The 21,496-nt window shown below is 49.5% G+C and overlaps 1 protein-coding gene across 3 annotated transcripts in view; it reads right to left on the bottom strand.

The window, feature by feature from the left end:
* INPP5A (inositol polyphosphate-5-phosphatase A) overlaps nucleotides 1-21,012 on the bottom strand; it is a 245,053-nt gene extending 224,041 nt beyond the window's left edge. For all 3 annotated transcript variants that reach the window (XM_074908024.1, XM_074908023.1, XM_074908025.1), the window contains exon 1: nucleotides 20,871-21,012. In XM_074908024.1, the coding sequence (XP_074764125.1) occupies nucleotides 20,871-20,945 (75 nt within the window). In that variant the 5' untranslated portion in view covers nucleotides 20,946-21,012. The remainder of the gene's footprint in view (nucleotides 1-20,870) is intronic.
* Nucleotides 21,013-21,496: the final 484 nt, after the last annotated feature.

The raw sequence follows: 21,496 nt of genomic DNA, 5'->3' as shown, positions 1-21,496 counted from the left end.
CAAGAGCTTTACTTTGTTTGAAACATCAATCCATCTAATGTAATAAATATTTGCAGATATAGGAAAACATCACCTTTGTGGGTTATCCTTATACAAAAGGGTGAGAGAATTCACACACAACTTTACTCAAATGCTTCCTATTTCCTTCCTGAGTAATACATACCTTCGGATTCTCCAACCCAATTCTGAGCGGTTTCTCTTTGAAAACTGCTATTTTCAGTTCAGTGTTTATATTTGTGGAAAATTCTGTTTGTTTCACTGACAGTGAAAGGCTCCAAGGTTCACTGAAGTTACTTACATAGATAAAGGTTTTAGCTTATGAAATTTCTTGTCAAAACAAAAAAATTAAAATTATTTGACAAACTAGAGTTGGACATAATGGCCTCATGCTAATTGATCAAGTTACAACAACAAAAAATATCCTGCCATCTTCCTATTGCAGTCTTCCCTTGTACAGACTCACTGAGTTTCTGGGGTATTTAATGAAAAAACACTGAATTATGTAAGAAATGGAAGCAACTGTGTGAAGGCTAAAGCTTAGGTTAATCATTTCAAATAATTTTAATGAAATATTATCATTCCAAGTTCACGTCTAACATTTAAAATACCACCAAGCCACAGTGCTATCAGGACTCAGTCAAGTAAGCGCCTGGAACCAGGTCTGGTGATCACCTAACCCAAACCTAGAGCCACTCTTAGGATAACCCCTGCTGCAAGAGTCACGGTGCCCAGCAGTACAGAAACCCACACAGTTTGCCCCAAAAGTTCAGTCCAGTGCTCCCTGACACCCACAGTTAGGGAACGGCATTTTCCCCTGCTACATCTTTTGCCTCTCTCCCAATTTTTGGATAAAACCATGTATAAAATTATGAGATTCAGTAGTTTTAAAACATTGAAGACTAGGTTCAAAACATGATGAAAATACACAAATTAAGAAGCTAAGTGCACTTTAAGCTTTTTGTTTACTAAATAAAAGGATGTGACAGAGCTCACCTTCCCACTGATAGGAAAGGCTGACGTCAGTATAAATGCGATACATACTGCTGCAACACAGCAACTAATAAAAATTATTCTGAAGGAAGATAACCAACAGTGATTGCATTTGGGATTTGTACTCTTTAGCTATTTACCAGGTTTAAAAACCTTGCTGAGCATTACACTTGTTTTATACAATGTCTTAAAACCAATCCATTCTGTTTTACAAATTTCTAAAGGTCTCCTTCCACATATGCTGGTTCTAAATGTTGTTGAACTACCAAAAATCAGCAGTTACTTGGTACAAATGCAGAAACTCGCATGTTTTCATTTCCGTATTGTCTCCCGCGCTCCAGGACGGAGCACAGCTAACGCTAACAGGAACGACTGCTCGTGCAGAAGCTGGCCTCCACGCAGCATGCCGGATCCGGCTCAAGGGGGGTGAGCTGCTCGCAGAAGCTTTCAAGTTCGTCATATGGCTGCTGTCAGAAATGAAGTCACTTCTCCATAATTGCTGGGAAAGTCTATGCTGAGTTTAAAAAAGAACAGCAACTTTATAAAGAAAAAAAAAAAGAAAAAACAGTTCACAGATGGCAAGCAGTGCTTCTTATGGCTAGAGATTTAAGGAGGCCTTGCCAAAGGAAGATGGCAGACACATTTCAAAAAATATTCAATTAAACAAAACAAGGTAGAACAGAAATAGCATATTTCCTCCTTTTTTAAGGTTAAGTCTGACGCTGCCAATGTTTGCAAGAAACACTCATGTAAGTAAACGAGATGCAGCGATAATTTCTAGTGAAAGTCTAAAGCACTATTAAATGAAAGCAGGCAATATTTTGCCCCCCTGCCTTGGTTTCATGCTCTGCAATTTATCAGTCAGAGATGAGTAAACCTCTCCAAAATAAGGCAGTCTAGACAGAGGACATTTCAGACAACTGTGCATTTCAGCTTTTATCAGTATGCCTACTGCACTGTTAAACTACCTTACAAGTGGCACAACGCTCGGTGCCACCAACCAGAAACACCCACAACGGCCATTTCCAGAGCCCTGAGAGGAATACAGGCTTCTCGCCATCCTTAACTTCCACACCCAGCGCTGGATTTCCTCCTGAGGCCACGCTCAGCCCAAACAGCACCTCGATGTCCCTGGCACTGGGGTGGAAGCTGGGGGGTGTCAGGTCTGAAGAGCATCCCACCAGCACGGGAACAAACCGGGGGCTCGGGCACTACTGCAGGTTGTGGGCACTTCACCGATGGCGCAGCTCTTCACTGAACTAACCTCACTTACGTTCTCAGCTACAGTATTTAAGCAAAACCCAGCTTTTCATTAGAAAAAGAGCAAAACCACAGAACAGGCTCTATAAGTGCAGAACATATATTCCAAGCACTAGGTACCTCCGGCTCTGCTAACCGAGCACACAGCAATTATTCACTTGTCAGGTGCACAGGAAATTTAAATGAGCTTTGTTAACGCCACATCTGTTGGCATTTGCTTTGCATTTTTCCAGAAGGTAAAACACAGAACCTAGAGTACAGCAAGCATCAGGCTTGGAATTTTAGGAAGGTCTGTAAAACCATACTGAGACCTTGTCTTCCCAGCAGACACTCATTTACAATGCTCTTGTACTGCAAACTGTTCTTGTCACTGGGCTCTCCACGTGCCATGAGCTTAAATAATCACAAATACTATACTTAGTTCAGTTCAGTTGCTACTTCCATTTTACATTTCTAAATACTAGTAGAGCTTGCAATATACTTCAGAAATATTTATGCAGCACAGCTTCAGACAAGAGAATTTCAATTTCATCCATCCTTGAAGCATAGGCAATAATAAAAAGGGGAGAAAAGAAGCAAGAGAGACAGGTGAGCACTGCTTCAAGAAAACACACCGCCATGAAGTCTAGGCTACCCTCTCAAACCCAGCTGAGGATAAAGAGGACTGAAGAGCTTTACCAATCTCTCTAGTAACACATATGAAATAAAATTCACCATGGCAGTATTTATCACCACCTGCTCGCATCACATTTTCTTGAAGTTCATTGTCAGGAGTCAGTCCCTTTCAAAATATTTAAAAAGAAAAACCAAACAAAAACAAAACAACAAAACAAAGCACACACAGCCCCCAAATCACCACCACCACCACAAAAACCACCCAAACAACACACCACCACCCCCACCCCCCCCCCCAAACAACAAAGCCAGATTTCTACACTCTGGAGGTAAATCCCCATCACGCTGTTCCCTGATGTACGTGGAAACCTGAGCTCCTGTAGCCAGCCCTTTGGTGTAGCCAGAGCACGTACACAAAGCTCACAGTGCAGTGCCTCAGCAAATGGCAGTGAAGGACAAAAACTCGCCGTAAATGAGGGGAGCAGCACCGGTGTAAGGACTATTTCTGCACGTCTCTTTCAGAGCCCCGCTTGCCCCACCACCACTCATGCTGACAGGTAACCAAAGAAAGCTGCAATTCAGAGTTTTCCGAACTGAAAGAAAGGGCTGTAATATTTCACTGAGCGGCTCCACCAATCACCTTAAGATACAAGCCAAACAGCCCCTCGATTATCCGTTTTATGACTTCCCACAGTCTACTTGGTTTACTACTTTTTTTAAAGGCAAATTTTCCTGTAGATCACTTGATTCAGTGATCAGAGGGAAGACGTTACAAACCCACAACACTCAGCCAAAGAAAACACCACAACACAAAAGCAGACGTACCTTCCTCGCAGCATTCCTTCAGCTTGCCCTTCACCTCTGAGGGAAGGGAAGTGGTGCATAAGCTTTCCAGGAACAGGCAAGGGCCACAGTTCTCTAAAAAGGCAAATTGCTCCAGAGTACGCTGACCTGTGAGGAGACCTTTTATTCAAAGGTCTCAGTACTCAAAACAGTATTTTCCCTCGGATACAGAACCAATCACTTTGGGAGGAATGCAGTTTCTGCCATCTCTTCTCAGAGACCTGATAACATGTATTCCCAAAATGAATTAAAGAATGCCATTTGAAATCACAGTTACTTAAATTATTTGGAAAAAGCACACATTTGGCTCCCATAGTAAGCCACCACTGGTGTTTAGAGAAAGATGGAAAAGTCAACTAAAGCAAATCCTCCAATTTCAAGTTTGGTTTTGATGAATCTACCTAGTGTCTTTTCACATTATGATTTCCTTACTGCTCTAGAGAAAAATACTTGCACAATTCCACAGTTATTTTATGAAATGTATATATACTTAAAAGGGTATACATCAGGTTGGACACGTGAATGAAAGGAACACATTACTGTGAAACATCAGGCAAATAGTAGAGGAAGCATGTGAACACCTCCAATCTTTAAGCACAGACACCATAAACTTCACATTCTTTAGCTTAAAATATACTACTAAGGGGAAAATACCCATTTTAAGCAAGGAAAAGCATGAAAAATGAAACAGAACACATGGAATAGTCTAATAAGCCGTCTGTATGAATGTCTTGTTTCAGAAACATTACTGGAAATTCCCATATTAAAAAAAAATAATCTTCTGAAGATTTCCCACTTCTTTATATACCCATTTAATGAGAGCAAACACCTATTTCCATTTTCTTAAGGCTTTTAAGTTCATGGATTTAATTAAGATGTTTTGGAAGAAGTGCGGTGAAGACAGTGTAAGAACTTCAGTTCTGCTGAGATCTCTGGATATCATCTTCACATTTTTCAACTAATTGAAAATTACTACTACTAATACTACTAAACTAAAATACCCCTGAACCTTCTGAAAATCCAGGGCAGCCTGAGGAACTTCCCTCTAGGATGACATCGTGTAAGACAGTGTTAGTATCTGTAGATTTCCAGCAAACCTAGTTAAAGCACTATCTAACATATTTTCCAATTTTCAACAAAAGCTCTAAGGAGCTCTGAAGAACACAATTAAGTGATCCAAGTGTTTGCAGACTGCAAAGCTGGCTTTTCACCAGCACTAAAGGAAATACACCATGGGTTTATTCTTACATTTGGAAGATAAAGCAGTAACAATATTCTTTTCAAGTATGAGCCTACATAACATTAACTTTTGTTTGGGGATTTGGGGGGTTTGGATTTTTGGGGTTTGGTTGTTTTGGATTTTTTTTAATGAATGTCTCTTATTCGGGACATTCATTAAGATTTCTGCATTTGTGTGCCATTCCAGCGAGATGGCTGTGGTTCTAACAGGAACACTGCTCTGCTCCAGTCTCTGTCCCCGCTTCTGGATCCCATTGCAGGAGCTGAACCTAAAAAATCACAAACTATTCTGAACAGTGGAGCCTTCTGTGCATTCATGGTGCATACCCCCTCCTGCTGCAGTCTCCACGATACAGCCCTGCAGAGGCTTTCAGGATGAAACCATGGCTGTCAACCTCGAGCAGCAGGTAAGACAGAGTCCTCCAACAAAGAATTCACAGAGCTGCAAAAATACTTTCCGGTTGCAGGCTGTTGACTGCTAAGGAAAAGCACAATTAACTTTCCTAATGAAGATTCTGGGACAACCTCCTCCTATGAAACACCCACAAGCTTCAGAATTGCTTCTGAACTTTGAGGTTATCTGCCTGCCTGCAGCACGTCCCACCTGGTGAGCCTCGCTGCTCCGGGCACTGATGGAAAGGGAAGCACTGGCCGCTCCGGCCTCTGCTGACCCCGCAGAGCGGGACTCGTGTGCCTGCTCGGGAACGGCCCCTCCGCAGAGAGGGGCCACAACGAGGCGGAGGCGAAGCAGAAGCCCCACAGAGGGACGGACTGGGAGCAATAGGGAGCTACACAGCCCCCCAAAGCAGGGGAGGATCACCCCCGCTGATGAGCCCCTCCCTTACACCTCTCCCTCTGCATCACTTCATCCCGCTGCTGTGCTGAAGCCCCTTCCATGGGCAGCAGCAGCCGCCTGTGACGGCGGCAGAAGGCCGGGCTCTCGAGGGCTGCCGAAGCCTTTGGCCTTCTCTCCCTCCTTCCCTCCCTCTGCAGCAGCCAGGGGTGGCTGGGGGAGGGCTGTCAGGGGTTGCAAAATCTGCAGAAGAGCCGAGACTCAAGCACTGAGCTCCGAGAGGGAAGGGAGAGATGGAGAGGCAGCACTGCAAATACCCGCAGCCTCAGGAGATTCCACCGGCCTCGCCCTGCTCTGCCACCCAGAGCATCCTCGAAACCAGGCACCTCTGCCTGCGCTGTCCCCAGATCCTGCAGAGCCACTCGACGTCTGTGTTGGTGTAAGCCCTGCTGGGACCGGAGACCACGTTGCCGTTGTCCCTCCCCCACCCCTGGACACAAGTAGGGCACAAACCCCGGGTTGAGATAAGAAGAAATTTAATACAACAGTGTAACAAGCAATCTGAACAACAACGGTAGCAATGATAACAACAGTAAACAGCAATAACAGTGAACAAGACAAAAGATACACAGAGAAATACCGCAATGGATACAGACAGCCCCATGCTCCCCGCGACCAAAGCCACAAAGGAAAAAGTTCCCGCGCTCCAGCGACCGGACCTGAGGTCAGCATGGACCTGAGGTCAGCATGGTATGAATAACCCGACTGGAGATCCCTTCCCCCTTCTCTGCAGGGGAACTTAACCCTATCCTAGCTGAACCCGGACACCCCCAGTAAAGCTCCCGTGACTCCTGCTCGGCTGGCCCTGCTGCCCCCTCCCCAGGGGCTGCACACCCCTCCCCAGCCGCACCAGGACACAGCTGCGGATTAGGTGACATCCTTAAGCCACACAGAAGTCAAATCCGAGATCAGATGTGGAATTTTTCTCAGCAGAGGGAAGGGTCTGAACCTGCCCTGCTGCTGGAGGCGATGCCGGGCAGCCTCACGGCGCCGGGCGAGCCCGGTCCTGCTGAGCACGGCGGGCGAGCCGAGCTCACCTCTGCAGCACCTCTGCGCTCAGGACTAACACCGCCGTGGGGCCTGTCGGACATGCCGTTTCTCAGAAGCGGTTCAGAGGCTTTTAAAATACTGGCAGGAGCGTCACTCTCTGCACTCCTGCTATGCCAGATGAATTACTGCAAATATGAACAGCAGGTCATCTTGCATTGCCTTACCAGGCAATTGAACAAAAATATACAATAGAAGATGAATTATCTTTTTTTTTTTCTTTTTGTACTATGATATCATTTCTTTCCAGTTCTCAACTCAGTTCTTTGGACCTATCATCCTTCAAGTAACAAACAGTAATACTGCAAGCACAGTGGTAGAATAAAAATTAAAAAAAAAAAAAAAAAAAAAATCAAAACACATAAGTAAAGCAGCCATTCTGCTATCTAATCACTCCCCATCACACACCTTTGCTGTTTGGGTAAATATCATGGTCTTCAGCTTCCAGTGACCCCTGGAAGAGATGATCCACTGCTCTTACCATCTCACTTCTCTCTTCCAGCCCCACTACCTTTCCAGTAATGAGGAACTGCGCATTTACTCGCTACTGAAATGTCAGCAGAAAATCAAACAAAGAAAACCCAATCACAGCTGAAAGCCTGATTTGGAGACTTTGGTTTCAACACACTTATAAAGCACAGGAGGAAGCTTTCAGAAGATTTAGAGAAGCTTTATAAGCTGACAGACAACGTGTGTGTTTTGCCTCAAGTTTTCAGGAGAGCAGGACAGCCTTTGCTTTCAAATGCATGTGTTCCAGCTCCTGGACCCAGGTCACTCTACAAAGCTCTGGAAGTGGCCTACATCCACAGCAGAAAAGCAGATAAAAAGGGAACAAGGATTTGCCACAAAAAGATGAACCGAGAAGTAGGCAGTCATTTTCTCCAAGTGCTGGAAAGCGACAGGCAACAGCATCAGCAACAACAAACAAAAATGCATGAAGTGTGGCTACAGAGTCACAGCCTGGCTGGGGCTGGAAGGGGCCCCCAGAGGTCACCCGGCCCGGGCCCCTGCTCACACAAGTCACCCAGAGCCGGCTGCCCCGGACTGTGTCCAGACGGCTCCCGGGCACCTCCAAGGATGAAGACTCACAGCATCCCCGGGCAACCTGTGCCAGTGCTGGGCCCCCCAGGCACTAGAAAGGTGTTTCCTTATGGACTTCTATTGCATTGCTCTGAACATAATATAAATCAAACCTTTTATCTGTTTAATATGGATTTTCACTGAATATTCACATACAAATGAAAAGCCAATCAGTTCAGCAAAAGTTCATTATTTTAAGCAGCACAAGCAAGCCAGCCTTGCACCAAAATTCCACCTACTTAGTCAAGGATATATCCCTTCACCTGGCTTTTGCAGCTCTGCCTTCACCACTCCTGGCATACAGTCTATTTTCCACACGCTCACTTCAGTGAGACTACAACGGCATTGATAGCCTGTAGTAACAAGTAGATCCACATGGCATCAGTTCCTCTCCCACTTTTTCCTGAATTATATTAAAGACCTTTGTTTGTGGAGATAAGTAAAAGGTGCACAGTGGTCATAAATCACAAATACTTTAGTATTTAGCACGGATAGCTGAAGGGAGAAGGCTTTGCTTCCCTTTTGCTAGAAATCGCTATCCCACAAGACAAATGAGAATTGGCTTCGCAGTCTTGCAAGCAGCCAAGCCTGGATAAGGTCTGTCCTTCCAGCCCAGAAAAACAACGTTGCCAGTTCATGAAAACAAACTTGCTTTAGCAGAAGATTTTTGGGTCATGTCCAGTTCTCTGAAGTGAGTGGGTTGGTCCTATCATACCGTTCCACCCAGTTCGTGACTCCTTCATGTGCCTGGCAACATTTGAAGTTAAAAATAAATTTTAAAAAATAGTTCTTCCATTTCTTCCTCCAATAAAAAGTGCAATAGGAATTCTAGACCAACACTTTTTGAACAGCTGGTTTTGAACCACATTTTGAATGGTGAGGTCAGGGACACAGACAGCCAATGCTTTTGTCAAAAGGAACCTCCTTTGTGCAAATCTGCTGCAATAACAGGTCAAACAACAGCTGTTTGTCCAACATTACACATAAAGGTCTTCACTGCCCAGTTAGTCCAAGAAAAACAGTAATTCTGTCCCTAAATAAACAAGAATTCCAAAGTAATTAAAATATAGCTAATGCTGGCTGATGGTACTTAATGAAAGGAGAATTCCCTCAAGTGATTTTTGAGCAATTTCTTTTAATGTTTGATTGACATGTAAATGACACTGCCAAAGAGAGTTCAGCATACATTTCTGATATGTTCCTATGGGAAAACTAGTTTTGCTTTTCCCACTGGGATTGGTAAAGCCTCTAATATTAGAGTTTGCCACACCAGAAAAACAAAAACTTCAAAACCAGCTCCCACAGGATCATTTAAAAGACTTCAACTCAGAAAGCCTGCCTGCCCCTCACTGTTCATCTGCTGCAGTGCCCGCAGAGCTAATGGCACGTAGCTGCTCCAAAGAGCCCATCCATTAATATGCAGTGGCTTGCTGATACATTCAAAGGCAATAAAAAAATAAATCTCTTTTCAAGAATGCAATGGAAACTGGAAAACGCAGAGAGAACAAGTAGAGGCAGATCTGCCTTGCGCACAGCACAACAGAGTTCTGGATACGGCGTGTTCCCATGGTACCTAATGCCTGTGACCGGCCGCTCCGTCGCGGTGTGCTGGGGAGGCCTTTTCACGAGCTCTGAACTGTCTAGAGAAAGGTGACGTTTCTGAACATCCTGTAAACAGTCTTTGCGAGCCTTACCAAAACGCAGAGCGCGATGGAGCATCCTTCCCTGTTTTAACTTACTTTTGTAAGTACAGATAAACTTTTTCTGTTAAAGTCTATCTAAAGAGCTAGTCTTGTCGTTCATTTGAGCTTGCACAAGCCAAAGGAACTTCTCGCTAGGCAGGAGGCTCATACAGCTTCTATTAACTAAGCCTTTGTTTAGCCAGGAACTTCTCCAGTAACGTGGTGCATGCCCATACAAGCTGTGTTGAAGTCAGTACGTGGCACTTCTCTGCCTTCCTCAAACTAAGGGGGAAGGAATGAGCCATCGCCCTGGGTCTCGCCCATGACCCACACCGCCCGGCTACCCCCGACAGCTTGCCACTCACCCCAGGCACACAGCCCTCAGAGGGAAACACGGCACAGCCGGCGCCAGCTGAGGAGCAACTCCCACCTGCTTGCACAGCATCACTGCTGTCCACCTTACCAATCCAACTTCACAACCTTCACATCAGCCCTCTAAAATTCTCCCATTTTGGGAGGGAGAACCAGGACGCTGTGTCTGCAGCCCACCACAAGCCCAGGAACGCCCTCGGTGGCAGCTGGAGGTGCAGTCATCTGGGGGATCCGATGCCACAGGACACTTGTGGCTGAACACAACTGAACCCCAAATTCCAGAGCCTAGAGCAGTGTTCCCACCACCAAGCTACCCTTCCTCCTGATAGTGACCAGAAAACACCTTCAGCCCTGAAGCAGTTGGTTCTCTCTGCAGGTTGTTTTGCGGGATGGACGGTCCCAGCCGTGTGGCCCCTCTCCGAGCCATGCCGAGCACTGCTGTCCCCTGCAGCCATCTGCAGCCGCCCATTCTGCAGTCTAATGCTCTATCGCTTCCAAATTTGTGCTCAATGTAACACCACGTATTTTGTGTTGCAAAGAAAAACACCCAAACAACCTCGTTTCAGCGCCATTCAGTATACTTTACTCCTACATCCCTGAAAGAGAGAAGTGCACGGCTTCTGTATGTGCATCAGCAAACCATTGCAAATTAACATTTTTTAATTTTGGCTCTCTGGAGACTGAACAAATGTGGGTTCCTCCCAGTGACTAAATGCTGTGCTGCTAGCACTTCTGGAGCTGTCAACGAACAGCAAGCAGCAGACAGGCTTTGAAAACAGTGGGCAATTCCAGATTCTTTTTTTAAACTCTTTACAAACAGGCTCCTGCAGGAGGACTGACGTCTCCCGTGCCTCAGCCGATCACCCCGTGCGGCTCCGCGGCGAAGGGAAACAGCGGGTGCCCCCTATGCTGCCCTGCCTACGCACAGGGATGCTTCTCCACTCGCCTCGGCGCCACATGGCCACATCCCCCGGGCACCATCAGTGACATGCAGCTGCCTCCTGCCCTGGGGCTTCCCCCCTCGATGCCTCGGAGGGGCCGGGACAGGCCCACGGCCGATGGCCGGAGCCAGACCCCATCACGCGCCCGAGGGGGCCCGAGGCTCCGAGCACAGCCAGGGGACATGAAGGCTGAAGCCTCTCCCGGCTCCCGCGGGGTGTCCAGGGGAGGGCGAGCGAGTCCGGGCCCAGCTCAGCGTGCCCAGCTCAGCGTGCCCAGCCTGGGGGCCCTGCATGTCCGAGGCTGGTCAGGGAGCTCGCTTGGCGGGGGGCAGCCTCACCAAAACGCGCCGGGGCCGGGCTGCTGGCTGTGGCCTCAAGCAGCAGGCAAATACAGAAACGTGTGCTTGACCTAGAAATGAGACCACCTGTGTGTGAGATCTGGGCTCCTCCTTCTTGAGCGACACCTCGCTCCTAAAGCTCAGCTTAACCAGAGACCTGGGCCAGACTGCTGAGCTCTCCCTCACAGCCAGCCTCGGTAGGAGCCCCAGCCCCCCAGACACCGCTGGCAGAAGGCAGACCTGTACAGCTCACACCGTACCATCACCTTGCTGCTCCTTCTCAAACACTTTTTTTCAGCTTATGGGTTCTTTTTCTATCCCTGCTACAACTTCATGTCACATTAAAACCTCTTCTACAACACTGTGAGCTACATTAGAAGAGAAACTGCGATGAACCCAGGGAAAATCAAGGAGACAGGAAAGGTAGGGACAGCAGGGCATTTAAAAACATCTATTTGGCAAGGAATACAGGCAGGATAGCTTTTCATCATTTTGGGAAAAGGTGCAAGAAAAGACCAGGAGATGTTTTCCTGAGGACAAACCAAAATCTGAAGTGAAAATCCTTCCAGTCACAAACCACAACGTGAAATGAAAGTTTCTCCTGTCGCATCTGTGCATTTGTAACTGCATCCCCCGGTTGTCAGGATCACCTCGTGTTGCAAACACGCAGGTCCAAAGCTGAGCTCAGGTTTGGTAAATACCTAGGCATCAGTATCAGTCACACCACCTAAAAGCTATCTGAACAACCACATAAGCTACCTATACCATGAGAGAAAACTTGCACAGAGGGCATGGGTTTTTTAATTATTTCTCTTCTGCTTTCAAGGATAGTATTTGTTAAAGCTGACTGAGTCATAAAGAGAAGTGTTTAACAACCTGGAGACATCAGTGAAAACAATCAATTAAACCTGACTTCAAAACACCATATAAAAGCAATGATAACTTTTGTTTGCTGTCAATAAATGCTTTAACTTCAACATCTTTTCCAATAACATATTGAAGATGAAAGTGGTTAACTAGTACATTTACACTAAAAAACTATGTACAAATAATGAAAACAGTGCTAAAAGTGTTGAATGACTACCATACACCATTGGGAAAAAAGGTAGTAAAATAAATATTTTACTTTTAATACTCACTCTTCCCCAGTCTAATGATTATTGTGCTTAATGTGACCTTTTCCACACTATGAAATAACATATTTCCCTGGAAATTTAATCAGGGGAAGACTCCTTGCTACTTCAGTAATAAAAGATGCAAAAAAGATGTTAAATGACTCTGCAATAGGCTATTCAAGCAGTCACCAAAGGCAGAAAGTGTTGTTTTTCTATGGCCACTCCCCATTCTCTGTGGTTATAAAATATCCAATGAAGTATTAGGCTACATAATGTAGATATATTTTGACTAAAAGCGTACAACGGGCTGGCAGTCAGCCATGCCCGCCTGACTTTTTCCTTTTTTTCCAACTTAAGGTAAGAGTTTAGGGGCAGAGGACAAGGTAAAGCTACGACCAACACGTCTGATCTTCTGGGGGCGTGGAGACAACTCCCAGAGCACACACACAGAGCCAGTCTGTCTTCCCAGTTACTTCAGTCATTTGACTTCCTCCTCTCACTAGGGAGCCAAGGAACGGCGCGTTGGTCGACCCTGGTGAGAAGAGTTTAACCTCGTGGGATCGCCTCTTCAACAGAGAGCAAGACACTCATTGCATTAAAGGCAGCGCAACGACATTTCGAAGCCTGAGATAAAGCCCCACGTGGGACAGTTTTGTAACACCAAGGGAGCTACCTCACCGTCAGTACGTTGTCCTGGCTCTGCCTCCAACGGGCTCGCTCCCCGGCACGCCCCCGCCCCGCGGACACGCGTTAATAAATCAGATCCCTCTCGTGCAATCCCTGCTTCAGGGGGCAACGAGCGACGTGCTCCGGGTAACCAAACCCGCCTTCCGACGGCTTCGGAGGCACATGCAAAACTGCAAATGAAAAAGCTGCTTTTCTCAGTGACTTCCTCACTTTAAATAGTAAACGAGGAATAAGGGGACAGCTTTCAGGAGGAGATAAATATACACAGCATGAGAAAGCGAAAGAAAGCATCTGAGATAAAATGAGGAAATACGTTTGCAGCGGGTGGAAGATATAAACAGTATGATGAAATAAACAACATAAAAGGGAAAAAGAAAGTAAACAACAGCTCAGCCTTTTAGAAAAATCATGACATCCGAGGGCTGGACTGGTATTCTGTGTGCAACTCCCTTTGAAGTCTAATTCTGTGGTAAGAAAATTTATGATGAGAACTTTGAAACAGCAACAAAACCATTACAATTTGACCCCTGTGAGAGTGCTCATACAAGCTAATACACTAACGGATCCGTGCGTACAGCATTCTTCCTATGGTACCCTACTCCCATTGCATAATTTCATATTAAAATATTCTGGGAATTAAATCCTCTTAAACCATCGCACTGATATACTGGCAATTTGTGGAAACCCAGCAAGTTACAAAACGCTAACTCTACTCCACCTGCTATAAAACCACATTAACAGAAAACTGTAATTATACAGTGCACTTTGCCACCATTACTTCCTCGTGTAAACATGTGCTCTTGCTGTTAATGGTAACACTTAATCAGAAGGAGAGGAAAGATGGTCTGCAAGATAATCTTCTGGGTTTCCTGCTTAAGGGAAGCTAAACACTGTACAAGCTCCTAATTAAAACTCTTTTGCTCAGAGAACTGTAAAAATATTTGTAAAAAGAAAATTTGTTATTTTTTGTTAAAGAAAAAATTGGGGTTTTTTTAAGCATACAACTCCAACTTGGAGGAAGAACTCCACCCTCCATGTTGCCTGTACTATCACTGCTCCAATCGTCTTCAGCAAATCAGAAAAGAGCTTTTAAATTCCAAATATGTGGATGCACAATAACGTGTCACTGCTTTACTGCACGACTGCTTCAGGTCTTGATCCTCATTTAGACTTAGAAGGGGAATTTGCCCTGCAACTCACTCTCACCCATCACCGCTTATTATAGCGCAGGGGACACTGGTTAGGAATAACCCCGCCAGCACACACTGGTGTGCTGTCATCAGCCTGAACTGAGAGCTGAATTATAAACCAGAACAAGTATTCAGATCTTCAAGCAGGCTGGGAAGGATTTAAGAGACTTTGTCAAAAGCACACACCTGCGAGCACATGGCTCTCGCTGGACGTTGTTTGACACAGTCACCTGCCTGAAGGCCAAACAAAGAAAGAGCTATAAACTGGTGCCAACCCCCCGCCCGCAGCTATCTTACAGATTTTTCAGAGCCCGAGTATCAACAGCTGCAAGTGATCCCCATCTACCTGGAAAAAGCGCTTCAGTAACAAGGACCCGTGTGGACGTCACTGCTGGCACAGCCCCATCGTACCTCCTAGGCCACTCCAGCTGCCCAGCACACCCGCCGGAGCTCGGCCCCGCTCGCAGAAGTAAAAGAAAACAAGGGGCAGTGAGGGAGTTTCAAACCAACAGACCTTTTCGCAGCACCAGATGAAGAACTACACATGAACACCATCACGCTGGGCCACCACTCAGCTTCATTCAGAGGCACATCTGGGCCAACAGCTGCATCCTGCTGGTAACGTGTTACCAACAATTGAATTCTCAAGATACCACAGATCCCTCAATTACTACAAATATTTTCTTTCAAACACACAAACACTGCAAAAGGGTAACAAACCAGTTTTCTCCTCCCCATAACCATTTTCAACAGAGCATGAGAGGTTTCTGGTAGTACTGAACTCTGATCTACCTCTTCCTGCAGAGGGGCTTTAGAACTGAGTAAAACAAGGAGTCTCCTAAAAACCAGCATCAGCACGAGTACAGCAGAAACCAAGAAAAATGCTGATTTGAGATTCCTCCATAGAAAACCAAACAAACAAAAGGCGGCAACAATGTTTAAGAAATTAATTGCACTCACACAACAAAAAATTAAAATCAGAAGGACGACTCCAAAATAACCAGAAAATAGAAAGCGAGGAGTGCAGAAACAGATAAAGAGAAGTTAGAGATTACTTATTTTTAGGGTTCCTGTAATAGCGCACACTGAAAAACACTCCTTGGATGGCCTCCTGCATTATGGCTTAAGGGTACGTATTCCTAAAATGGAAGCCCTGGGTCGGGAGCGCGGAGTTTTACGGCATCGCCGACAGCAGGCGAGGGACAGCCCGGGCTGGGGGCAGCGCCCTGGGGAGCCGGCCAGAGCTGCCGAGCGCCGGGCTTGGCCCCGGGCTCAGCCCAGGACAGCGTCCAGCCCAGCTGGACCGGCCCAAAGGCGGCCAGGGCTCCTTCTCCAGCTACCGGCAAGCTTGGGGGGGCACAGGAGGAGGAGTTTGCTCCCCAGCACACAGACCCCTGATGCGGCCAGGCCAAGGCCCTCCTCGCCCGCCTGCCCCTGGCCCCCTCCCCAGGCTTCTGCTCTCCTTACCCCCGCCTGGCCAGAAAACGAGCCTCAGCTCAGCCCTCCCCGCCAGCAAGGGCCCACAGCCACGGCCAGCCCCACGGAATCTGGCAGAAATACTCCCGTGCGGTTACATATCTCATAGAAACATTGCCTTTATCTGGGCACATTTGTTTAGTTTTCTCTTCCACTCCAGATAACATCAACACAGCCTGACAGCAAGGATGGAATAAGTGTTTCTCAGCAGCGAAATAATGTATTTTTTTAAAAAAACCCACAACAAATCAAACGTTATCTTTCACTCAATCTAGTAGCTATGGTTTGAAGAAAAAAGGGTGCTTTGACTTGAAACATGCTAGTCTTAATACCTATTTAGAAATCAAAACCTAATTAATAATTTTCCATCCTGCCACACTTAAAATACTCCACAAAATTCAAATAATTATTTCTGGGAAGAAAAGAAGAAACATAAAAATAAAAAACCCAAACAAACCCAAAGCCAAAAGAACCCTTATCATTATCACATAATACCAGCTAAATCCACAGATATCTAATATCAAACCAAAACTACACCCACTATTTCAGAATCAGAAAATTAAGATCAGTTGTGATCGAGACATCTACACCATGATCACCACCCATCAGAAGAGCAGGCTGCTTTTAAAAATTACTATGGGAAGTGTTTCTACTTCAAATTGAATGGCTGGACTTCAACTCTTACGAGAAGTAAAGGATATTCCAAGTTCATGCTCAGAATTAAAGCAGTAAGCATACTTATAATACTACAAACAAGACTTGGGACAAGAAATTCCACCCCTGCCCTCTTTATGCACTGTGTGAGAACGGGAGACTTTCACCCAAATGCAGTGGAGGTTAAGGCCACCTGGGAAGAGCTTACTGCCCCATCTGGGCACTGTCCTATGAGTCAGTATTTTGTACAGGCAGAGAAAACACGGGTAGGGCCGTAACGCTGTTAGTCACTTGAAGATCTTGAGTACCAGTACTCTAGCACCATGCAGCAATTCCCTAAGCTGCCTTCTCTCCTCCTTTTTTAAACTAAAAAAACCTACACATTCTGTTCAGCTTTTAACTTTCTTGTCACACTTCTATCCTGGCCTAAGTTTGTCCTGAGGACTGACGAGCTGCATTGACCTCCTGTTAGACGACAGCCACCTCCATCCATTGCTATGAAGACAGAAGGAAATGTTTTCAGAATACCTACCTGACTCAGGTTCATATATTCCAATTTCAAAGGAAACTGGAAGAAATGAGCTATTTTCCAACCCAAGCAGAAACATTGGAACTTGCATGGCTAAGTCTGCTGGGCCTATTGGAAATCGTTACCCTAAAGATCTACACACAGAGGTTTAAACACCGGGGATTGTTAGTCACCAAAATCTGAAACAGAGTAAGATGCGATTTTCAAGCGTGGGCACTGAGGTGTTTTTTCGACATTTGTGACTGTGCCCAGCCAAACGGGCAGCAAACAGTAACAAAACTGCTGAGACAACAACACGAACTGAGTTGCAAAGACCTCCACGAGCCTCCATCCAGCTGAAACACCCGAAGCTCCTCTGCGGCGCTGACGGGGAACACGCCTACGGGAGGTTTCTCCACTGCACGTGTCCCATGGAGGCACCTGCGGACGGGCAGGGTGGAGGCAGGGGAGGAGGGCCTGCCTGGGCTGAGGACAGGCCTGACCCACGTCTGCAACCCAGCCCGCTCTGCTCCTCAGGCCGCAACGCCATGCTTGGGGCTGAACCACCCTGCAGGGAAACCCCAATGCTTCCCCGCTGCTCGAAACCCTGCAGAGGCTGCCGGGATCCCCCGCGAGCCCCAGGGTGTCCCCGGGGGGGTCGCACAGGGCGGCTCGAGGCCTTTCACTGCAGATGCCAGGGCAAGGCACAACTTCCCACCGGTGCCCGGCGCTCAGCCCTCGGGAGGGAGAGCTCACGGTGCCCGGCAGCTCCCCGGGCCCCAACGGCCCCTGCTCACACCCGGCTCCCGGGTCTTTGCCCCAAGGGAACACCGAACAGCATGAAGCCATTGAAAAGCGAAGGGAACGCAGAAGATGCAGCAGGTCGGGGAAAACGACAGCACGTTCAAGTAATTAAAATCCCACACGGTGAAAGCGGTGAAGGGCCAGGCAGATCGACTTTGCCGCGACTACAGTGTTAGGCTCATCAAAAGGTAAATGTGAAACATTGTCAGCAAAAACAGAGGGAGAAAAGAAAGCAAGGGAACTGGGGAGGGAGAGGAAGAGGGAGAGGCTTGTATCACAGAATGGCTTGGGCTGGAAGGGACCTTTGAAGATCATCTAGTCCAACCCCCCTGCCCCAGGCAGGGGCAGCAGGAGAGGGGAAGGAAAGAGCAACCCATGGGTAATCTGAACTCCAGCTTCTGCTGTTAGCAAGAGTATACTGTGATAAAAACAGGAAATGTTTATACAGCAAGACAAACATTAAATGCTTACGTAAACACGAACGTACCAAAAATCATACACATTCATATTCATGAGGTGCACGTGCTCATGAAACTTTGAAGATCTAATACTGCATTAACATTTTTAATGAAGCAGCAAAACTACTGGAGGAATGAAACAAACCCAGCACAGCCCCTCTTCATTGTTAACATGTTTATTCATGAGCTCCCAGGTCAGCACTGCAACAGGTTATTAGTGGATGCGGATGGCTGGCAGGAGCAAACCAGTATGTTATCATGACTTGCTGCTGGCAATTGCAGAGGAAAAAAAAAAGGCAGTTTTCTCCTCTTTGCAGAAGCACAGCCAGGTCAGTGATACCAGTGATCTAGGAAAGACTGTCCCACCCAGATGAACCTGCCTACCAACAATATTTTAAGTTATTCTTCCATAAAACACTGGTCTCTAGAGCATTCGCACGCACAGCATGTGCCGGCCAAGCAAAGAGCACTCACACAAAACACATCTCAAGTGCCAGTCACGCTGTTGCCATGCAGTAACGTTCAGGCTTTAAACAAACCACAGAAAGGTCTGTCGTGAGCCAAGACACGGGGGTTGGCTGGAGCGGGAAGGGGGAGCAGAAGTCCCACCCGTGGGGGGTAAGAACGAGAGTGCGGCCCTGGAGGGGCTGGGCAGCTCCAGCAGCCAGAGACCCCCACCCCCCTCCCATGGGGCACCTCACCCAGGGACCCTCCCAGAGAGCCCCCAGCCCGCAGTCACACCCCGGGGCCGCAGCAGGTGGGACTGTGCTACCCCGGGGAGCTCGGAGCCCACCATCCTGTCCCCTCGGGGTTTCTGCACCGTGTCCTGACAAGGCAGGGCATTACACTGCCTCGAGGTCCAGCAAAACTGGACTAAAAATGTAGCAGTTAATCAAAATAGGTACCACCAACTGAAATTTGGAATCAGGAATGGTAAAAAAACGGATTAAAGGAACCAGCAATGGTTTTGCAGCCCAGCTTAGGTGACGTCTGTCACAGCAGGAGTCCTTGCTGGTAACCAAAATCACTTCAGGCCACAGCAGACACTTAATCCTCACCTGGATAGGAAGAGCCCAACAAGCGGAAGCAGCCGCTCACAGCTCCAACACGCAACCCGAAAGCTAAGCCCACAACCCAACCTAAAGTCATCTTTATTGTGCCTCAATTGCACCAACATCACTCCAGAAACCTGACCGGGCAGTGGCCAGTCCCAACTCCAACAGTAACAAACCAGAAGCGTAATCACAAGAGCTCAGACCAGGCTTTCGACTCGCCACCCTGCAGGGGAACAGATCCAAATAAGCCTGCTTTGGTTGTGAGAGAAAACTAAATTTTTCATCTCAAGAGAGTCGCTTGCCAGAGGAGAAGTGTTCCCCTCTCTGGTCACGCAGAATGACAAGCAACAACTGGGGGGATGCCAGCGGGTCCCCAACGCCAGCGGGGAACAGCGGGGGAACGGTACAGCCCGGCGGGACGGGAACCCCGGTGACAGTGCTGGGGAGAGCGCGCTCGGGCGGGCAGCGGGCCGAGCTCACAGGAGGTGCAGGCGCGGGCCGGGGCGAGGGGAGCACAGGAATCACCCGCAGGATTCCCGCCCAGCACCACGCAGCTCTGCTCACAGACACTGCACGAGCCTGGGGCCACGCTCAGGAAAACGATCGTGAAATGAGCGTTTCCACAGCGTTCCTTTAATCAGAACTGACACGTTTAAGTGTAAAAATAAGCGCGGTGACAATTTGCCAAGGTTTACTAAAATTGGTGAAAAGATGAGTTGTGTCCGTTGACTAGACAGCTGTCAATCAAAGTGCGCGCTTCAGGTCAGCCTTCAAGAGGATAAAAAAAACCCACCAAATCAAACTTGGAAGACTGGAGGGGGGAGCACAAACCCCCCAGGCTCGCTGTAGCACACTGTCCGCCTGCTGGGCGCGGCAGCCCCCCCGCACCAAGCCAGCCCCAACACCCGCACCGCGAGCTGGGACCAGGCGCGGCCGAGGCGCCCCCCGCCCTGCCGGGCCGGGCCGGGCCTAACCGGGCTCCAGAAGCGCTTTGCCAGCGCCTTCCGCGGGGCCAGGCTCCGCCGGGCGCAGCCTCGGGGGCCGGGGAGCCGGCACTTGCAAACATCTGCCCCAATTCACACCGACTCGCGGGAGGCGCCGCGCCGCGCCAACTGTTGCGCTCGCCCGATCTGCCGGGATGAGGAATACCCCGAGCGGCCGCCCGAGCGCCCCGCGCTGACCAGGAACTCCCGCGGGGTTTCACGCCCCGCCGGGCAGACGCCTCCGAGGAGCGCCCGGGCTGAGCCCAGCCGCAGCCTGCGCGGGAGACGCGCCCCGCGGCACAGTTCCCCCCCCGCACCCCCCGAGGGCGAGCGCACCCCAAAACCGGACACTCGAGGAGAATCCGCGCCCGAAGGACGCGCCCCGCCCGGTGTCCCGGCTCGGCAGCGGGCGGGCTCCCGGCCGCGGGCGTTCCCCGGGGGCGCGGGTCGCGCTTCCAGCGGCCGCAGAGCCGCCCCCCCCCCCCCCCCGCCCCCGCCAGCCGGACGGGGCGGCCACCGGGGGACCCCCCCACAGCCCCCTCCGCCGGCACCGGAGTGCGGCCGGCACCGGGGCGGGCGGGACGGGGGGCGGCGGCGCTGCCGGCGGAGACCCCGGTGTGTGTGTCCCCCCCACCCCCGGTGCCCTCCCGCGTGTCCCCCGGCGCGGCCGCGGTACTTACGTCGTCAAAGAGGGACCCGACGTTGGCCGTCACCAGCAGCACCCCGGCGCCGGCCGCGGCCCCCCTCACCGCCATGGCGGCGGCGGCGGCGGGCGGAAGCGCTGCGGGGAGCGCGGGGGGCGGGCGCGGGGCGCTGCGGGGAGCGCGGGGGGCGCCTGGCCCGCCCCGTCAGCGCGGGCGGGGGGCGGCGGCCGGCGGCGAGTCCTCCCGTTGCGGGCAGCCCGCGGACATCCGCGCCGCGGCGGGGCCCGGCCGCCCTGCGGGCTGCTGCGGGGCCGCGGCGACCGGCGCTCGCTCAGCGCTCGCCCGCCGCTGCCGTCGCCGTCGCCGCCGTCGCGCTGCTGCCGGGACGGCTCCCGCCGGCGGAGGCTGGCGCCGGGCCGCGGCGCATGGCAGGGCGGCGGGACGGGGCGGCCGGTGCCGGCGCGGCGGGGCTGGGCTCGGCGGGGCCGGGCCGGGCTGGGCTGGGCTCGGCGGGGCTGGGCTGGGCCGGGCCGGGCGGGCGCTGCGCGCTCCGCGCTGCTGCCGCCGCCGCTCCCGGCTCTGGCGGCGGCGGGCGGGCCGGGCCGGGCTGTGCGCGCGCGACGTCACGGCGGCCCCGCGCCGCTCTTAAAAGGGCAACGCCA

This window comes from Athene noctua, chromosome 5 (genome assembly GCF_965140245.1).
Source record: "Athene noctua chromosome 5, bAthNoc1.hap1.1, whole genome shotgun sequence".
In the NCBI taxonomy this organism is placed as follows: Eukaryota; Metazoa; Chordata; class Aves; order Strigiformes; family Strigidae; genus Athene; species Athene noctua.
This window is presented reverse-complemented; position numbering and strand designations above follow the sequence as displayed.